The sequence below is a fragment of the Coffea arabica genome, chromosome 1c (assembly GCF_036785885.1).
Source record: "Coffea arabica cultivar ET-39 chromosome 1c, Coffea Arabica ET-39 HiFi, whole genome shotgun sequence".
Classification (NCBI taxonomy): Eukaryota; Viridiplantae; Streptophyta; class Magnoliopsida; order Gentianales; family Rubiaceae; genus Coffea; species Coffea arabica.
Window position 1 is genome coordinate 55051529 of NC_092310.1, and position 20972 is coordinate 55072500.

Consider the following 20972-nt stretch of genomic DNA (forward strand, 5'->3'; position numbering starts at 1 on the left):
TCATTATATTTACAATATGGCCTTACGTTTTGTTTTGTTTTGTTTGTGTACCGGCAAGTTGGGACTTTTACTCTAGAGTACCTGTGAAGAATAAGGCTGCCATAAAAATTGTCGAGACACTTCAGTCGTAAGCAATTAGGGAACTTCGATTGGTTCTCATTTCACTAGTAAAGAAAGTCAATGGATGATACATTCTGAGATTTTACTCGTTCAAATATGCCATTACCTCAAGTTGCGTTACTTGTCTCTTTTTTTTTTTCAAATGTAATGGAGAAATTCTGCTTTCGATTATACAAAAGCAAAATTCACATTTGACTAAAAAGAAGCGCTTCCGCGCGCGGCTATAAATAGCCTACAATTGGCATTTGTTTGGACTTCGAAGAATAGTTGTGGGTGTTCCTCCACTTGAAACAGGAACTGGAGGTTTTCCCGAGGAGACGGCTAAAAACTGGTCATAGTTGACTTTTTTTTTTTTTGTGAGAGACCAGATCAGTAAATCAAGGAGGCATTAAATAAGAGAGCCTGCAGACATCAACAATAATTTTTGACAAGTTCGATTTAATCCCGTCCATTCTTTTTACACTACAAAAAAAAAGACAGGAACAGCATAGAGCAAATCAACAGAATATTCTACCCACCGCAAAAAAAAAAAAAAAAATTTCCCATATACTTGTTGTACTCTACAACAGCCACTTAGTGGTCAAGCACCTCTCACTTAAAATTCATTTTGGCAATCTTTATTATTAAGAAGCAAAAAGGCCCTCTTCTTCTTGTCATGGAATTAGCTTCTCTTGCCTCATGACGTCAATCCAGTAGAGTATTGAATCCAAAGCTTGGAACCTCACCGTGAAGCCAAGTCCATCAACCTTGTGTCGGCTTCCTAACATTTTTCTTGGGAATCGAAACAAAACGTCCAGGAATCCCCAATTTGCCAACTCCTCCATCTCCGTTTGGACTAGACCTTCTTGCGTTACTATCTCTTTCCAAAGTCCTCCCTTTTGAGCCATAGCCGAAGAAAACATGAAATCTTGATCGAACATGGCATCAGAGCCTGCTAATGATTCCATGGACAACCCAAATTTCGTACCTATAGCTGGCCATATCTCCTTCCACGTGAAACCTGATCCATTGATCGCATTGAATGCTTGGCCACGAGGGGATTGTACTGCCTCATTGGTGGCTGCCCAGACGTGCTGTTCAGCCACGAGCCTAGCATCCGAGGCATCAATGGACATTTCTTCCCAGCACTCCCTTGTCCCCCCAAACAAAAATGGGAGATTTAATTTCTTACAAATGGTACCATAGACGCACAAACTACCAACTAAATTGTACAAGGATCTATGAGAACACCCCATGATGAAACCCGGCCGATGAATCGACCATGGAATCTTTCCTCCAAGTCTCTCCTGGAGCAAGTCCTCTAGGACATAGTAAAAGTTATGTCCGGTGCCCACCCTAGGACATTGCTCGTCAAAGTAACTAACTTCTTTAGCATTAGGCTGTTCTTGCAATGAAATGTAATGCTTAGTCCCCGTCTGGAGAGAAACGTGCTTCAATGCCTTGGCTCTTGGGAGGATAGCGTTCAAGGCATTGGACATCATAGCCTCGTTTTCCTCGCAACACTCGGGGCTATCTATGGGGAATTGGCTTGCCCAGGTGACCCAAAAGATGTGTGTTACATCATCTAATGGAGAAAGCTTTTGCCGAGTTTCTGAAGGGTTCAGGAGGTCACATGAAACGAAATGGTAATTTGGATTCTGGAGGGCTTCTTTAATCTGGGGTGCTCGAGCTATACCGTATACCTTCCATTGGCGCTTGCTGGATGAAGAAAGAAGCCTCCTCGCAAGCTCTTTCCCCACAAGCCCCGTGACTCCGAAGATAACCGCTACACATTTAACAGGGACGCCTACTATTTTGTTGTTGGAGTCATTGATAGCCATGCTTCATGTAACTGGGATGGCCTTTTTCTTCACGACACACTAGTACACTCTATAATGATCTCATCCACATTATATATAGGGTATCTGGCATTAATGCTGGTTCCTTACCCTTAACCACCACTTAAGAGGCTTCTGCACCTAATTCAAATCCCTCGTTAATCGCTCCTTACTTGCAGGAAGGGTTTCATTCTAGACAGATTTCAAGTTTCAACCCCGCCCCTTACGTGTACATGCATAATAATTTAGTCACTCATTTGCCCATCAGCTGGCTAAGCTGGGGGTTAATGTTCTTGAATACTAGTCGCTTCAGAAATGAATTAAGTAAAGGACAAGCTGTCATTGCGGCGAGAAAGCCTTGTTGAATGGCTCTTGGGGAGGCAGATGGTGACACCAGCCGTTACCTTGTTGGCATTACAGTTACAACCATTATTAAAGCTAAAGATCCTCTTCTTTTAAAAAAAAAAAAAAAAAGAAGCTAAACACAGGGCATCAAGATAGGGACAGACTGACAATAATGTTGACAATAGATTTGTTTAACTTGCAATCCATATATAGCATCACATAACTAGTAGAATTGGCTTTGTTTAATAATACATGGGAAAAGTAGGCCGATTGGCTTTGTTAGTCTACTTATGTGGCAGTGGATGTGTTGGTGGCACAACAATTTAGACGCCATATTTTGTGATGCACCATAATTGTTTGAAAGCATGAGTTAAATAATCTTCACCTGAATCAAGCGAATTGCCATATCATGCACCCGCACATGTAAACACGTACGTTAGTTGTTGATGCCATCCAGTCAGTGCTTGTTGATTTAGGTCACCATAACCATAAAAACTCGAGTTAATTTTTCTTAAGTTCAAAGGTTGGAGGATTTTAATTTAAGTACCGACTTCCAAATTCCAATTTTTTTCCCCTGGTTGAACGAAGGAATTGGATATATATGGTCAGCTATATATGAGATGATCTAAACTAATTAATGAGGATCTTTAGCTTCTTTAACATACTTCTAGGACTAGCCAATTGAGTTTCTTTAACATTTCTCAAGTGAAGACCACAATTAATCATCATGCCTGCGCTTCTATTAGACTAGAATTATTCTAACAATGTGTCCTCTAGCTAATAGAAGTAGCTAGGCGATATGCCCACTTTCTTACAAGTTAGTCATGGGATCATTAGGGGTGGGCAAAATTATCCGCTAACCCGAAAACCCGTTATATCCGATTCGATCCGAAAATTAGAATATTCGATTTTTATTATTTGATCGGGTCAAAAGAGGGTCGGGCACCCGCTAAGATGCGGGGCGGGTTAGGGTCACATAATTAAAAATCCGCGGGTACCCGATCCGCCCCGCATATATATATATATATATATATTTTTTTTTTTACTTTATTTTTATTTTTATACACACACTATAAAATAATAAGAACTAAATAAGTAATTTTATTGAACAAATTGCATTACAAATATAAGAAACTATAATTTATTTATAAGATTCATTTGTAGATGTCATGATCTTATATTTTATAGAAAAAAGTTTAATTAAAGTGGAACATATATATTAAAAATTGTGGTACTTATTTCAAACTTTTATTGATTTTGAATTCTTTTAATTTTTTTCCTTTATCTTATATTTTCTTCACATGCTTGTTTCTTGGTGAGAAACTTTTTTTTAGAAAAAAACATTTGTTAAATCTTAAATGAATGTGTAAAATATAAAATTAAATTGATATAAATCATTTTTTAATTAAATGATAAATGGGAAGAGACGGGTACCCGTTGACCCGACCCTATCTCAGCGGGTACCCGTGTGACGGCCCCACCTCCCCCTAAGGCGTACCCCAGGGTTCGGCGGACAGTCTGTCCAGCTCTCGCCGGGACTCAGTTTTTCACTACAGTCCTCAATTAATTTATAATATAAAAATCAAATATACATCAAATTCTCCAAGAGTTGCATATCACAAACCCACTCAAGTCCAAACGTTCATACAATCCCTAATAACCACTATTACACAAGATGAAATCCAAAACTCAAACCATACATGAGATAATCCATCCGGTCACATAAATACGTGCTACAAGCACTTCCTTCGTCTCGAGCCCTGTGGAAGGGAATAAAAGTAGTTTTGGGGGTGAGCTAAAAGCTCAGCGAGTAACCAATAAAATCGGTAAGCAAATCAGTTTCACAGTCGTTCATTTCAGTGATGTCATGATTCTAAGATCAAATGTACATTTATTGCTCTCGTGAGCCAGTGAAATTATTGTACTTAAACACCCAACGCTCCAAACAAACATTTAACAGTAAACAGTCAGAGGGGGAGCCATTTGCTCCAGATGAACAGTACATAGAGGTGGAGACGTTGGTGTTCATCACACAAATTCCAAGTACTCATTTAAGCCAAACGATGTCATAGGCCACATGCAAGCACTCATGATATGCAATCAAGTAAATAGTGCAAGAAACGGTTCATAAGTAACTTTGGTAACAGTTTAGGGTCACTCACCTCCACGACTCAGAACCCATCCGTCATATACCATTATCTTGTCCGAATCCAAGCCCTAAACCCGAAAACAGATTTAATGTCATTTAGCGGTTTTGGCACCATTGGCACTACGATGATCGGATGGAGGTGTAAGATACACCGTTTCGAAGCTAAGAGATAGAGCTACAATATTCCAGAAGGTCACATAGTCCAGTTTGCAATGTATCTAAGTCAAAATTGAAATATACGAAACCAGAATCTCACAAACAGGTTGGCTAACTGCACAATTGTTAAACAGCAATAACTCAGGCTACCGAAGTCCGACTGAAGTGTATCTTATGGTGTTTCGAAACTAAAACACAACCCTACATTTCTTATGAAGACCTCCAAGGACAATTCATGCATTTTCATGATCAAAAATGAAAAACTACACGAAAACAGAATTCTGGGCGCGAAACAGGTTTCATGGACAGTCAATGGTATTTCGGTCATTTCACATGCTACAGTGGTCAGATCAAGCTGAAATTTTGTAGACAACTAGTTTATACCCTTGGATACAACTTTCATGTTTTGGCCAAAATCTAATTCGGTAAGGATCATGATGAAAAGTCACGATCAGATTGGGTGAAAAGACAACCCTGTTCGCTGAACTCCTACCTAGACCAGTCTGGGTATTTCCATCTTATCTCAGGCTACCGAGCTTGGATTGGGATGAAAATTTACAGGCAACTAGAAAACATCATTCTATACAACTTTCATGTTTTGTACTAAGGCCAATTCGGCCTCTAACATAGGGCAATAAAAACGGGTAGAATAGGATGAAAATTTCCAGAAATCTGAAATCTTTTGGTTTCAATGATAGTTTTCTTAATTTCTTACTACACTTGCTACTAAAACCCCCTATATAACCTTATATACAACATATACTAACTATACAACAAGTTTAGGCAGAAATTAATCAAACTCTAACTTACATATTTCATCCAAAAATCACCACAACAACTTGCATCACTTGTAATCAAACCCAAAACATGGACTATTTAACATCTTAAACAAGAATAAAAGGATCAAAGTCATAGATCAGATTTTATACCTCAAAAAGAAGGCTTGCAAGAGTGATCCTCCACTATTTCTTGAAGTTTTTGGTTCCCTTAGCTTCCCAAGCTTCCAAACTTACAATCAATCGGTTTAGAATTCGATTTTAGTACTTGGTTGGTGTAAATCAAGAAGGAATTTGTTTTCTCTTGCTCTCCCTTTCTCTCTCTCTTGCTTGGCCAAGACCAGAAAAAATGAAGAAGAAAGATGGCTGAAGTGAAGGATAAAAAGGCAAGAAAAAAAATTAATTAAGGAGCCATGAGGTGGTGACACTTGGCGCCACCAAAGCCATGCAAATTTTTCTCTCTCTCCCTTACATTTTTTGCCACAAATTTCGGTCAAAGGCAGCTGGAAATGAAGGGATATTTTGCTCAAATATCAATGAGTTCATGTGGTAAGAAAGTGGTGGTCCAGTGGTGTGTTCAATCGGTAGTGTGCGGTACACGTCGGTTCACACCGTTTTTCTTTAAAACACCCGTACTAGGGTTTTTACTTCCTATTCACTAACCTTATATCATTGCTCCTAATCACATATTATTTCTCACTTAAAAGTCACTTTTAATCACCAAATTTGATCCTTGCTCCGTACCGAAAAATCATCCGGCGAAAATCGGGAAACCCTAATCTGGAAATTCATGCATTCATGTGCCAATCTTCCATAAAATCACATCTTTAACCAATACAAACCATTAATTTGACATCATCAAGACGAAAGAAGGAATCCATTAGCTACTCACCTTGAAACCTCAAGAAAGGAAGCAACTTAGCACCACTTTCTTCCAAACCACTTCACAACCAACCTCATAACCACTAAACTAAGGGTTTTTATGGAGAAATTGGAAGTTTAAACGGTTGATTTGCTAGATCCAAGCAAGAAATTGAAGAAACAAGTTGAGAGCTTTCTTTCCTTTTCTTGTAGAGAGAGAGAGTCAGCCAAGGAGCTAAAATGAAGAAATATTTGGTCAAAATTAGCTTTAAGAAGATATAAATATTTTGGTCAAAAGTCCAAGGGTGAATTGGATGGTGACACTTGTCACCTTTTGGTTTAAAACTTATCTTTTGTCTCTCCAATGATAATCCATATAAGTAACATCTAATTATCTCTTAACATCTTGCAAAATAATATCACTTAATACAAAACTCCAACAAGTTATCAAAAATATATTGCATTTACCGCACTAGCGGGTCCCACGTTCAAAACGCACTTCAAAATTAATTTGGACTAACTTGTACTAGAAAAATGGTTGGAAAACTATATTCCCTTGCAATAAATGTATAGGAAATTAATATATTGAAGAAAGGCATAAAATTATAGACAAGGAAACAAAATACTGTCTCGAAAATATATAAAATGTTTCGGGTTCTCACACGTATCTTTCGGGGCGTCACAACCCGATTATAGAATACCCGCTGATATGCGAGGCGGATAAGAATTAAAAAATGACTGATTCGCAAGGTGCGGGTCGGGTCAGCCAAATGGTGAATGGGGCGGGTACCCGACCCCGCGCCCACCACTGGGGATCATGATAATCCGAATATCCTGCGTTGCCCTATTGCTTCTCCAGGTTGACGTACCCACATAATTAACCATGCAGTTTGTCACATTGCTTTGCGTTGTGGTCATGGATCTTACCAGCTGAAAATCTTTTTACGTCTTTTTGTTCGACTTCTAAACATGATTGTTCAACCAACAAGGGCTAGACATGATAAAACCCACAGCAGAGGGAATATTGGAAAGAAAAAGAAAAGGAGTAATCCCAAATTGGGTGCAAAATTTAATTTTTTTCAAAAGATTGATTTTGATACCAGACTAGCAAGATCTCGGTCTATTGGTAGATGATCAGGTGTATAGCAGACGAAAAATGATTGCACATTTTGGAAGAATCCGTACAACGAATGAAGATTTTATTGCATGTGTATATTGCCCGTTCGGTACTGAAAGAACTTCCAACATTCAGTTACTTAAATTGGACCATGGGCCTATGCTCGCAGATGGACCAAATCCGTTTATAGTTTTGATACCCAAATTTTGACACATGAGTGATTTTAATCCCTAAATTTTGGGCAAAAACAAATCTAATACCCAATTTTTTTAACTATTGAACACATTTAGTACCCTTATTGGATTTTTTCCAAATTATTATCCAAAAAAGTTACGTGATAATCATATGTCTGACAACTATTATATAAAAAAATGCCAAAATATGTAAAATATTCTTCTGGCACTAAGTGTCATGTAAAATTTCCTTTGGACATTAAATACTAAATTTCAGGACTAATAATTTTATCAAGAAAAATATCTTTCTGATACTAAGTACTGAATTTAAGAACTAATAATTTTATCAAAAAGATATTTTACATTTTATGGCAATTTTTTATTAATAGTTATTAGACATGTGACTATCACGTGACTTTTTCGAGCAGTTATTTGGGAAAAAACCGTCAAAAGTACTAAATGTATTCAAAAGTTAAAAGTTTGGGTACCAAATTTATTTTTGTCCAAAGTTTGAGAATTAAAACTGTTCATCTATCAAAGTTTGGATACCAAAATTATATTTTTCTCATCTGTTTACATGGTCTTATGTTTTTAATCCTTGCCAATAAAAACTATCACCAAATTCTTTCTCATTACAATTGTAATTGAGGAATGAGGAAAACCATATGCGAATCTTGAGTATTTGCAACCATACGTAAAAACAATCACATACTCTATAATGTTTTACTTGTCTGTCACGGAAAATGCTTCCATGCTCAGCGTACAAAGCCCTTTCTCCACGAATCACATCTCAAGGAACTTCAAGCCCTTTTTCTTTTTTTAATCATTTGACACCTTTTGCAACAAGCGTTCAGCCAGTTATAATTTGGAATTCATGGCCTAGGCATCACAAAATTTCATGGATACGACATGGCAAATTGATCTGAACCATTGATCTAATTAATGTCCGATCTAAACTCACAGTCCACTTGTCCTAGTTGCAAGTAGAGGTGTCAAAATGGGTGATTTGAGCAGGTTTGAGTTGGATAATGGATATAATTGAGTCAATCTATTTATACCCATTTAATTAGATGAGTATAAATGGGTAAGTCAAAAAAAGAACTGGATAACCCAATTACCCATTTATAACCCATTATTTTAACTTTTTTGTAAATTCATTATTACAAACTAAGTTATCAATTTATACCATCCTTTGCACCCATTATTAGTTTTAAATATTTACTTATAATGTTCAATAAACCTATTTATCAAATTTTTTTTCCATCTGTACTCTATGTCGCAAAATTACATACTATTTAATAATTAAACAATAAGAATATAAAAATTTGGACTAAGTACTATAAAAGTTAACATAAAAATTTAATCCAAAAATTTTGAATCTCTAGCATTTTTTCGTGTATAAATTTAAAATTTTATTTTGGAAAAGTAAGAAAAGAGACTAAAACTTGTCATAAATTGGTAATGCTGAAAAATGAGTAAGTTAACAAACTAAGATAAAATAAAATGATAAGATAAAACTAACAAATAATAATAATAATGAAACAAAAGTATTTAACATCATGGCTATACTTGGCAATTGGACGGGTTAGGCGGTGTTATATTGGATTTTCATTTAAATGGGTTACACCCAACCCGCCCAACTTTAGATTGGGTTAATTTTGGGTTGGATCATATTGGATTATTTCAATCCCATGACCCAAATATGATCTAATATATTAATTAATAGATTTTGAAACATAAACTCTCACAAATACATTTTTATAAAAAAAAAATTCGCACACATAAACATATTTTTACATAAATAGACATATTTTCATACACTAAAACACTCACAAATACAAATACACACCCACTTCTTAAGTTCTTTTGAAATACCTTATTTTTACACATATAAATGCACTAAAATACACACTATTGCTTGGATGAACTCATTATTTTTTATACAAGTAAGAATTTTCAAATTGGGTATAGCTTTGGTCCAAACTAAGAGACCAAAACAACAATTTTTGGTCCAAGTTGGATACAACAACAATTTGCAGGGATTTTTAGTTGATCATATCTGGCTTCAATATAGTCTAGGATGCATGTTAGGATGTCACCATGATGACTAAAGCAGTACGCCTGAAAAGAATGTAAACAAAAAAAAAAAAAATCTAATTTCTAATATGATATGATATAATGTCTGCAATTATTACTTTGCAACAATTCACAAATTGTAAATGCTACTATGCTAATATGTATATATTATAGAAAAGTTCAAGCCATGGAATAGGAAGCAACTATAGATAAGACTTGGACAAGTCTGCCGAATACAACTTTGGCCAGGGGATGTTTTGCTTGATCCAACATTTGGCTTCATTACATAGTCGCTAGTCTTTTCTTGTTTCTTGATTTTAATTTGTTAATTTATTTTTTTTAACTTAAGTTGGGTAATGGATGTCCAACATAAATGGTAATGGGTGTCCAATACAAATATCCAAATCGCTCAACATATATGTGGATTTTTATTATTAAACCCAAAATTGACCCAATACCCAACTTATCCAACCCGATCTCTCAAATTAGTGGGTGGATTGGGTGGGTTATTGGATTTTGAGCAAAATTGTCAGGTCTAATCATGACAAAATGAAATTTTTGAAAAACAAAAAGATGGGGGAAGAGAGGAGGTTAATTGGGTTTGTTGGGTTATTCTAGATAATCCAGTTATATCCATATGCAATAATTTAAGAAACTCATATCCATCTATTTATGGACAGATACGAGTAAATGTAGTTAAATAGGTTTGTTTGACGGCTAGGTCCAGTTTTATCTACGAGGGATCAAGTCACAAGCAGACAGATACATGCTCCGTTATGGTGGATGGAAAAGCAGTTCTTCGTCAATGTTAAAGTACAATGTGACCAGCTCATAGAGGCAATACCCAGAAAAGATGCCTTGGGCTGCCTCGAGTACAATATTATCAAATTTAATTTGTTCCTGACACGTCGAAAGTTCTTACTTCCCCAGGTCTTATTACAGAAATTGTTGTATTCTTCGTCTGCGCGCCACCGATCGATGCCTCCTATATCCCATGTTCTTTGAGCTGATGAGTCTTTTGGTTTTTTTTTTTTCTCGCCACATTAATCCTTAAACTGAATTTTTTTTGTCAATTAAAAAAAATTACAATCCAAAGTTTTCATATTAACAACAAATTAAGCTCCCTTTGGTAGGGCGAAACCGGCTTATGCAACCGAGATACCAATTGATTTCTCTCACATACCGGCTTTGGTTGGATCTAGCAATGACAAAGGGGGGAAAAAAAAAAAAGAAGTTGGATTATACATAGGTAAAAGACAACTAGCTAGTAATAGTCACTAGAAAAGCATCCTACTTTCATCTTTGGTAGAGGGACTCACTGGCTGGCATTTTGTGAAAGAAGAAGCAAGCAGCAATTACAGCGTAGGACAGACAAAGAACCACTCCTTTTATATAATGCGAATTTCCATCCTACACAGATGACAACATTTATGTGCATCACAATTTGTAGAATGAACATATATAAGAACTAAATGTACATGGACCGATTCGATTGGATTACCTGCAAGGTGAAAGCTGTGAGTATGATTGAAAAACCGAGACAAGAAGTCTCAAGAAGGCCGAAATCCAGATCCATTGGGATTCCCATTGTCCATGCCACTATAACGCTGACTGGAACCTGCAGGGCGGAGTTGTGCCAGGACTTCAAGTTCATAAAATTAACAATTCAATTAAACCAGCTAATTTCTCTGGCCGAAAAAAACCCATGCAATGATCAAGTAGGGAAGCGTTTATCTACCCAAGGAAATATTTTATTTTTTATTAGTTGCACTTTCACCATTTATTTTATCATATAATTCAATAAATGTAAACTATATAATAAAATGATAGCGGGAGTGCAAATAATATTTTTCATATCACTTGTGATTTTCTGTTCCTTACCACGAACATCGAAATTTGAGTTGCAGATCCCAAGGCGACTCCCAAAGTTATATCCTGCGCATGCATCCCAAATGTGCATGAGGATGCTACATTAGCTGCTGAATAGTTATAAGGCAATGTGTTAGGAGCTAGTAAAATTTACCAGCTTATTTTTCAAAGCAAATATGACTGATCCTGCGTGTTCTGCTGCATTCCCAACGATTGGAAGCAAAATTAAGCTTATGAAGCTCACGGAGATTTTCCAAGAATCTGATGCAGCCTGATCGAGAGAAGCAATATATAGTAGTGACTTCTTTGTTTTCATGAAAAAAAAAAAAGTTTGCTTTATTCCGCAGCAAATTATGCGGATTATATATGTATATGTACCTCAATTGTACCCACAACGTACTCGGACAGAATAGCCACAATTATTGTCATCGCGACTAACCAAATGAAGGCGCTCCAAAAGCCTATCACTGCTTCATTTTCGGACAATTCATCTTCATCTTCCTACAAATGTAACAGGAATAGTATCATCAATTCAACCCGGCAAAATACAGATTAGTTTCTGGGAACTGACAAATTGTGATAAAGGGTAGTGATCCCTTTTTCGACGGTTTTCTTTACTTATTTACTTTTTTTGGTGAGAAGTTTCAATAGCCATTTACTTAGAAATGACTTCTTTTTGGGACCTTTCCAACCCTTATCGAACTTAATTTGATATTCCCAGACAAGAATTTATGCGGATATCGTAACAATTACCCCTTCAGCTTCAAAGAACTGCCTGTGGGTTCTCAATTGGAAGAAGAGGTAAGCCCCATAGGCCACAAGCATTAAAATGCCGCTGGTTCTCGACAGCCAAACGACCGAGTTTTGGTCCATATCATCAAGTAGTTGTGGTTCTACAGAGTTCCCAAAAATCAGCGGAAGCACATGGCAAAGCAGTCCCAGCAACAAAAGAAGTGAGTTTACATCAGCCTGCTTCTGCGTTTATCCAAAATTAAAATTAATTACAACTAAAACTAGAGAAGAATCTGATACTATGGACTAATTATGGGGATAACAGGCAAGAAAACCCACTTAATTTTTTTCCCTCCCTATATTATCTATTCCATACTATTATTGTAAGGGATTACGGGTGCAACAATTTTCATGGTACCTGCAGGTGTAGCCTAGTAATTATCTAGTTTTCTTCGGCAACAGTTGTTATATCTCATCTTATACGTACCCTGTCAAATGTTTGTTCCATCTTAAGATTGGCCAAGCCTCCAAGGAAAAGAGAGGACCCCAGTACGAGAAGAAGGTTTGAAAGGACGGAACCCAGAAGAGAGTATTTCAAAACAAGTATCTTCCTTTCGCGAAGAGCAAACAAGGCAAGTATAAGCTCTGTTGCGTTGCCACATGTTGCGTTCAGCAGGCCTCCCACTGCATGCATGCAAACATTTACGTACACATGTCAAATTAAGGCCTGCAATGATCTCATCTATTTTTTTGAGAAGAAAAATGAATAAACGTACGAGGTAATATAATTGCGAAAAAATATATTATTATTTGCACTCCCATTTTTATCAATCACAACGTACTCTTACTATTACTTTAATTATATAATTTTTGTTCATTAGTCTCTGTGATAAAAATAAATAGTGAATTGCCACTACTATATATTATCTTTGTGATAAATCGGCAGTGGATATCGTAACATATATACCTGTTGGACCGGTAAAGTATGCTATTTGCCTTTGGAATTGATTATGTCATTGGTTTAGCCAGCCGAAAACAAAAGGAAATAATTGTCAGCTCAAGTCGAAAAAAAGGCCAGCAGTTTAGTACCAAATGACGTAGTGCACCGAAGGAAACCGAACTTACTCAGTTAGGAAGCTCATACGTTCCGCAAGTGGGGCGAGGCCTAGCAGGCTCAACGCAAATATCCACTGCTGCTAATTATTTGTCAAGAAAGGCAATTAAACAAATTAATGCCCAAAAGGACATCGAGAAGCATTAACATTTTACTCGCACAATGTGAGGGGGAATAATTCAATAAAAAAGGACTGGAAAAGAATAAGGATAAATCGCGCGACAAGAAACGATAAATCGTGATTGTTACCGTGTTCAATGGCTATGTTCTATGGTTTAAAAGATCTGTTCTTGGTGTGCCATTGCAATTTTTCTTGCTATACCGTTTTTAAAACAGATTTCATGCATGAATATATCTATCTGTACATAAATTGAAATTGAAAGACACTGGAAGGGGGGGTGGGGGGGGGGGAATGGCATAAAAATGGGGAGATGACCAGAATAATTACACATGTCCCAACTTACTCTTGTCATGAAACCATAACACTGACCGAGAATGGCCAAAGGGATGGCTGGAATGAGGACACAGAGTTTGGTTCCAAGAAAAACCAATCGCAGATTATTCAAGAATTGTTTAAACATCCCTACGGGAGGCCTTTCTTGATTCGGTCTTCTCCGCAGAAAAGAAGATGATAAAATGCTGCTGGATGGCGTCTGGCTGCTGCTGCTAGTCTCTTTCTGTATACAGTCTCCACTCTCCAAATCCCAGTTCTGTTCCTGCATTGAAGCCATCGTTTCTTAAATAGATTTAACTCCTAGCTTGTTTTACGTTTTGTACCAGAGCAGTGCTAGTACTGGCATCATCACTCGATCGGTTTCGGTAGGCAAAAGAAGCCAAGTATCGTTTGCCTCTGGTTACGAGTATTCGGTTACTTTTATTAATGTTTATGAGAAAGGACAAGATTAGGAGGCTGATGGAGGAAGTTTCCTGGAACCTCCCCGCAATATTGGTTTCTTTCTATCTTTTGCATGGTTTCCACGTAGTCGAATGGGATTTACGTTGCGTAAACCTATAATAGCACAGTTTTTCTCGCACGGATCAATGGGCTGAGATGTTGAGGCAGTAATTAGTCTAGTTTAGACTACTGCTGCTCAAAGGTTAGTCGGAAATCAGCGCCGTTGTTTATCTTGTGGAGAAAAACTAATTAGTCGAGTATTGGACAATTGCTTGAAGAATATCCCACCCACACTACAAATTACTACAAGAATAGCAGAAGGATCATATAATATAATGACTGCGACTCTTCAGGGTTTCTCGCGCAATGCGATGTTGCCACTTTGATGCGTATATTGCTGCCGGTAAACTGGTCTAATCAGTGGTTAGAATTGTCACCAGAAGCCAACAGTTTCCTTTTATTCCTGTCTGTTTTCGTTCTCGATCCTTCCCTCTGATCCAAGTCCAACCATTTCTGTCTTTGAAACTCTACTTAGCTACTACAGTATGGATCTTGCATTGTGCAGATATCAATGTGAATTGCCACAAAAGTTAAGTTGCTAATCAAACATATAGCGAAATTTGGCAATTCAAAGTTTTGAATTATCGCTTGCGCAGGCCAAAACTTGAGCAGCCAACTGTTTGTCAAAATTAAAAGTAAAAACATTAAAAGTCATGATCTTACAGAAGGGAATTGACTTCAGTGCATCTAATAAATACTCTCAGAAATTTTCTATTTATAGCTCCAACTTCTATTTTCGACACTTCCTCTTGTAAAACTTGTCAGAATGACCCAAACTACTCCAAATCCGTCACATATTGAAGTATTAGTCCTGTAAATCAGGATTAGTTCAAAGGTATCCACTTGGAATCATGCTGGGCAGAAATAAGCATTGCAATGTGTATGCAAGCTCCTCTCGATCACTGCAGACCACCAGCATTAATTGCTTCCATTTCAAGGGAAGCAGCTGATGCCTGTTAACCTGGATGCCGCTAGAGACCTGTAACTAAATCTGCCATGTGCTAAATGATTCAGTAGATATGTGAGTTTCATTGGATGACTTATCTAATTTTTGGATACCGTAAAAAAAATTTTGTGGTATATACCGTACTTAAAGGCGTCAAAATTTGGACAGGTTAAAATGAATAACGGGTTTAAGTGAATCAACTCATTTGTACCTATTTAATTAGATGGGTATAAATGGATAAATAAAAAAAATGAGTTGGGTAACCCAATTACCCATTTATTTTAACTTTTTGTAAATTCATTTAAATTTATGTTTGCAAACTAAATTATCAATTTATACTACCCTTTGCACCCATTATTAGTTTTAAATATTTACTTATAATGCTCAATAAATCTAATTACCAATTTTTTCCCCTCCATGCTCTATGTCAGAAAATTACATGCTATTTACTAATTGAACAATAAGAATATAAAATTTTGAACTAAGTACTATGAAAGTTAATATAAAATTTTAATCCAAAAACTTTGAACCCCTTGCATTTTTTCGTGTGTAAATTTAAAATTTTATTTTGGAAAGGTAGGAAAGGAGGCTAAAACTTGCCATGAATTGGTAATGAAGAAAAATAAGCAAGTTAACAAACTACAAGAAAATAAAATGATAAAATAAAACCAACAAATAATAATGCTAATAATAATAATAATGAAGCAGAAATAGTTAACATTATGACAAAATGAAGAATCTGCAAAAAAAAATGTATCTGCGTGAAAAATGCATCAAATGTTTGTTAAGGCTAAAAAATAAAACATTCCACTGTATACAAGGTTTCAACAATATTAATGCATGAAAGTTTCCAACAATGAGTTCAATAATTAGACGCAGGCCTCAAATTTCTTCTAAATGAGTTGGGGAAAAGATAAGACTTGGGAAAGATAATTCTAAATATTGGGTTAATTAGATTTGGTAAATTATCCGATAATAAGCCACCCAATAATACTCATTTATTAAATGAGTATTATTGGATAACCCATTTATACCCATCCATATGTAGAAACTTAAGATATACATGTTCATCTATTCATAGACGGATATAAATAAATTTAGTTAAATAGATTTGTTTGCCACTTATAACCGTACTAGATTAGTATATTTCAGATATACAAGTAAATAACACGTTCTTTCGTTATTTAATATCCGATTAACGGCTGATATAGGTCATGAGAGTAATGCATCACCGACATGTAAGGTGACAGAAAATGTAACACCTAAAGCATAAAAAGGGGTATCCAAAGCAACAATACTAGCGAGCAAGTTTCACTAGCTTAGCTATAAATCTGCAATTAGGCAATTACTTCTTTCTCGACTCTTTTCTTTTCCCTGATTAAACCAAATAATACTCCTGAGAGTGGAAAGATCAAACAAATAACTCAATCAAAGCCCGTAATCATGGACATAATGAAAGTAAACCAACCATCAAAATAAAGACATGCAGAGCAGAACTAGCAGCAGTAGTATTTCTTCGTGCTTTAAATTCTTGAGAAGCTTCCTAGAATTTTCAAGTCCACAGTCGGGACAACAAGTACCATAAACGTCACTTTGAACGCTGGTCAGATTTGCCAAGGCTACGCGAAATTTCCTTCCCGAGTTCTCCTCCCACACACGCGAGCCAGTGGCCAAATTTTTTGCTCGTGAAATCCGTTACCCACACCCCCATTCCCCGGTACCGCTTTCTTGGAATAGAACTTAGCCAATTGACAAGCTTGTGTATCTTATCTTATCTTAAACTACATAAAGCCCGGAAGCCCCATCTACAGTGAATTGTCCGGGTTTCCATGCAATTGGGGTGCTGATTTTGGACCTTTGTGTCTTTTCATCGATTCTGCCGGTCATTGTTCGCCGCGCTGCTGCTCTGATTTTCTTGAATTACGCTCTTTTTATTCCGATTATGCCCTTGTCTCTCGGTTCCATTGCAATTGTCTTGCTGATTTTGGCCTTTTCTGTCTTTTCCCTGTCTCTGCACTTGATTGCTTTCCTTTGCTCCTGTCTTTATTTCGGATTTTAGCCTGGATCCTGCATATATTAGTTGCGTTCCTTTTTCCATGTACCGCTTTTGTCCAAATCCCTTTTCTACGAAATTTATATAGCCCCGCAAATTTTGCCTTTCTCTATGAAATAAATATGTTCACAAGAATTTGCTCCCTTAACAAATATTTACATTCCCAACAAAATCAATATATCCAGAAAAAACCCTTAAATATATCCAGAAAAATTTGCTCCAATTATGCCGCTTTCAATTATCTTTCAATTATGCCGCTTTACAATATCTGTTTCTTTTAAGTTACATGAAGTTATGGGTTATATTGAATTATTACTATGGACCTTTCAAGTTTTAACATTGGGTGACATAAAATAGATATAACAGATACGCAATCATAATAAATTACATGTTCATCTGTAAATGGATATGAATACAGGCATTTTTGTCCCCAAAAATGGTTATCCATAAAAGTCATGGTTAGTGACGTGCTTATTTTCAAAAATGTAAACCATTTCTGGTGTCTTTCAAAAATCTTGCTTTCATGATATTTCTTTGGAACATTGCATTTATTTTTTTAAAAAAATGATATTTAATTGGATATTTTGTTCAAAAAATAAAAGATTGTTTCCTTCTATATTCCAGGTTTTAAATTACTCAGCTCTTCCATTGTCTAATTGACATTTAATGTACCCACACGTTTCTTTGATATTGAGCCTGCTTTATAGCCACGTGTTATTCATCCAACTGGATTGGTACTATTATTCCAGGTTTTAAATTACTCAGCTCTTCCATTGTCTAATCAACATTTAATGTGCCTACGTGTTTCTTTGATATTCACGCTGCTTTATAGCCACGTGCTATTCATCCAACTGGATTGGTACTATTTTGCTTTATTCTTTTCACATCAACTGTATCTCACTATCTAATCTACATTAAATGCATCCACTCACTTGTCTGATATTAACAGTTTCTATACTATAATCCTGCATATATTAGTTGCGTTCCTTTTTCCATGTACCGCTTTTGTCCAAACCCCTTTTCTACGAAATTTATATAGCCCCGCAAATTTTGCCTTTCTCTATGAAATAAATATGTTCACAAGAATTTTCTCCCTTTACAAATATTTACATTCCCAACAAAATCAATATATCCAGAAAAAACCCTTAAATATATCCAGAAAAATTTGCTCCAATTATGCCGCTTTCAATTATCTTTCAATTATGCCGCTTTACAATATCTGTTTCTTTTAAGTTACATGAAGTTATGGGTTATATTGAATTATTACTATGGACCTTTCAAGTTTTAACATTGGGTGACATAAAATAGATATAACAGATACGCAATCATAATAAATTACATGTTCATCTGTAAATGGATATGAATACAAGCATTTTTGTCCCCAAAAATGGTTATCCATAAAAGTCATGGTTAGTGACGTGTAGGCATGGCCATGGTTCCATTTGGAACCGGGAACCGGACCGTTTGGAACCGGACCAGAACCGGAACCAGAACCGTGGAACCAGAACCGTAGTAGAACCTTGGATAAAGGTTCCGGTTCTGGTTCTCTAAAAAATAGAACCAGAACCGCCGGTTCCAGAACCGTTAAAAAAATTAAAAATAATTAATATAAAAAATAATAAAAGTAGAGACATCATGATGATCATCATGATCCACCACAACCTTTTGACCAAGCTCTCAACGGATCCAAGAGGAAAAATTTGCAAAAAAGGGCTCGGAAGAAAAAGCTTGTATTCGAAGAGAAAAAAGGGAGCTTCTTCAATTTTTGCTCTCGGGGGCTCCTGACTTGCACAGAGGTCCTCGGGCTCTCAACGGAAGAAAGAAACAACCATACGGAACCGGAACCGGAACCATAAGGAATCGAAATCAGAACTATGCGGTTCTGGTTCTACCTCTTTGAAGATGGCGGTTCTGGAACCAGAACCGCCGGTTCTGGAACCAGAACCAGAACCATCTTATATGGTGCGGTTCTGGTTCTACCTCGTTGAAGAACCAGAACCGGCGGTTCTGGAACCAGAACCGTTGGTTCTGCAACCGTTGGTTCTGCAACCGTGGCCATGCCTAGTGACGTGCTTATTTTCAAAAATGTAAACCATTTATGGTGTCTTTCAAAAATCTTGCTTTCATGATATTTCTTTGGAACATTGCATTTATTTTTTTAAAAAAATGATATTTAATTGGATATTTTGTTCAAAAAGTAAAAGATTGTTTCCTTCTATATTCCAGGTTTTAAATTACTCAGCTCTTCCATTGTCTAATTGACATTTAATGTACCCACACGTTTCTTTGATATTGAGCCTGCTTTATAGCCACGTGTTATTCATCCAACTGGATTGGTACTATTATTCCAGGTTTTAAATTACTCAGCTCTTCCATTGTCTAATCAACATTTAATGTGCCTACGTGTTTCTTTGATATTCACGCTGCTTTATAGCCACGTGCTATTCATCCAACTGGATTGGTACTAGTTTGCTTTATTCTTTTCACATCAACTGTATCTCACTATCTAATCTACATTTAATGCATCCACTCACTTGTCTGATATTAACAGTTTCTATACTATAATCCTGCATATATTAGTTGCGTTCCTTTTTCCATGTACCGCTTTTGTCCAAATCCCTTTTCTACGAAATTTAAATAGCCCCGCAAATTTTGCCTTTCTCTATGAAATAAATATGTTCACAAGAATTTGCTCCCTTTACAAATATTTACATTCCCAACAAAATCAATATATCCAGAAAAAACCCTTAAATATATCCAGAAAAATTTGCTCCAATTATGCCGCTTTCAATTATCTTTCAATTATGCCGCTTTACAATATCTGTTTCTTTTAAGTTACATGAAGTTATGGGTTATATTGAATTATTACTATGGACCTTTCAAGTTTTAACATTGGGTGACATAAAATAGATATAACAGATACGCAATCATAATAAATTACATGTTCATCTGTAAATGGATATGAATACAGGCATTTTTGTCCCCAAAAATGGTTATCCATAAAAGTCATGGTTAGTGACGTGCTTATTTTCAAAAATGTAAACCATTTCTGGTGTCTTTCAAAAATCTTGCTTTCATGATATTTCTTTGGAACATTGCATTTATTTTTTTAAAAAAATGATATTTAATTGGATATTTTGTTCAAAAAATAAAAGATTGTTTCCTTCTATATTCCAGGTTTTAAATTACTCAGCTCTTCCATTGTCTAATTGACATTTAATGTACCCACACGTTTCTTTGATATTGAGCCTGCTTTATAGCCACGTGTTATTCATCCAACTGGATTGGTACTATTATTCCAGGTTTTAAATTACTCAGCTCTTCCATTGTCTAATCAACATTTAATGTGCCTACGTGTTTCTTTGATATTCACGCTGCTTTATAGCCACGTGCTATTCATCCAACTGGATTGGTACTATTTTGCTTTATTCTTTTCACATCAACTGTATCTCACTATCTAATCTACATTAAATGCATCCACTCACTTGTCTGATATTAACAGTTTCTATACTATAATCCTGCATATATTAGTTGCGTTCCTTTTTCCATGTACCGCTTTTGTCCAAACCCCTTTTCTACGAAATTTATATAGCCCCGCAAATTTTGCCTTTCTCTATGAAATAAATATGTTCACAAGAATTTTCTCCCTTTACAAATATTTACATTCCCAACAAAATCAATATATCCAGAAAAAACCCTTAAATATATCCAGA

General features: G+C 36.1%; 2 protein-coding genes across 6 annotated transcripts; both read right to left on the reverse strand.

Moving 5' to 3' along the window:
* Positions 1-767: 767 nt before the first annotated feature.
* Positions 768-1943, reverse strand: LOC113742834 ((S)-8-oxocitronellyl enol synthase CYC2-like). The gene has a single exon (XM_027270837.2). It carries the CDS (start codon positions 1938-1940, stop codon positions 774-776), a length of 1167 nt encoding a protein of 388 aa, XP_027126638.2. The 5' UTR covers positions 1941-1943; the 3' UTR covers positions 768-773.
* Positions 1944-10370: 8427 nt separating this feature from the next.
* On the reverse strand, positions 10371-14342 carry LOC113730545 (vacuolar cation/proton exchanger 3). Of its 5 annotated transcripts, none has more exons than XM_072079205.1 (11): positions 13770-14342; positions 13317-13387; positions 13159-13187; positions 12679-12875; positions 12213-12434; positions 11838-11960; positions 11614-11730; positions 11472-11525; positions 11092-11232; positions 10885-11000; positions 10371-10788 (listed from the first exon to the last, which is right to left on the reverse strand). In XM_072079205.1, the coding sequence occupies exons 1-10, from the start codon at positions 14034-14036 to the stop codon at positions 10887-10889; spliced, it is 1335 nt and encodes a 444-aa protein (XP_071935306.1). In that variant the 5' UTR covers positions 14037-14342; the 3' UTR covers positions 10371-10788; positions 10885-10886. The 5 variants fall into 5 exon arrangements, with proteins under 5 accessions (XP_071935306.1, XP_071935298.1, XP_071935312.1 ...); XM_072079197.1 differs by having other exon boundaries at positions 10910-11000; positions 13770-14341; XM_072079211.1 differs by having other exon boundaries at positions 10371-11000; positions 13317-13384; positions 13770-14341.
* Between the last annotated feature and the right edge of the window lie 6630 nt (positions 14343-20972).

Excerpts from the sequence above, each read along its gene's own strand:
- LOC113742834 (XM_027270837.2), bottom strand. The coding sequence starts at position 1,940 with ATGGCTATCAATGACTCCAACAACAAAATAGTAGGCGTCCCTGTTAAA.
- LOC113730545 (XM_072079205.1), bottom strand. The coding sequence starts at position 14,036 with ATGGCTTCAATGCAGGAACAGAACTGGGATTTGGAGAGTGGAGACTGT. Across the intron at positions 12,876-13,158 it reads ATACTTTACCGGTCCAACAG|TGGGAGGCCTGCTGAACGCA; the intron begins GTATATATGTTA and ends GCATGCATGCAG. Across the intron at positions 11,526-11,613 it reads TTGCTTTGAAAAATAAGCTG|GATATAACTTTGGGAGTCGC; the intron begins GTAAATTTTACT and ends ATGCATGCGCAG.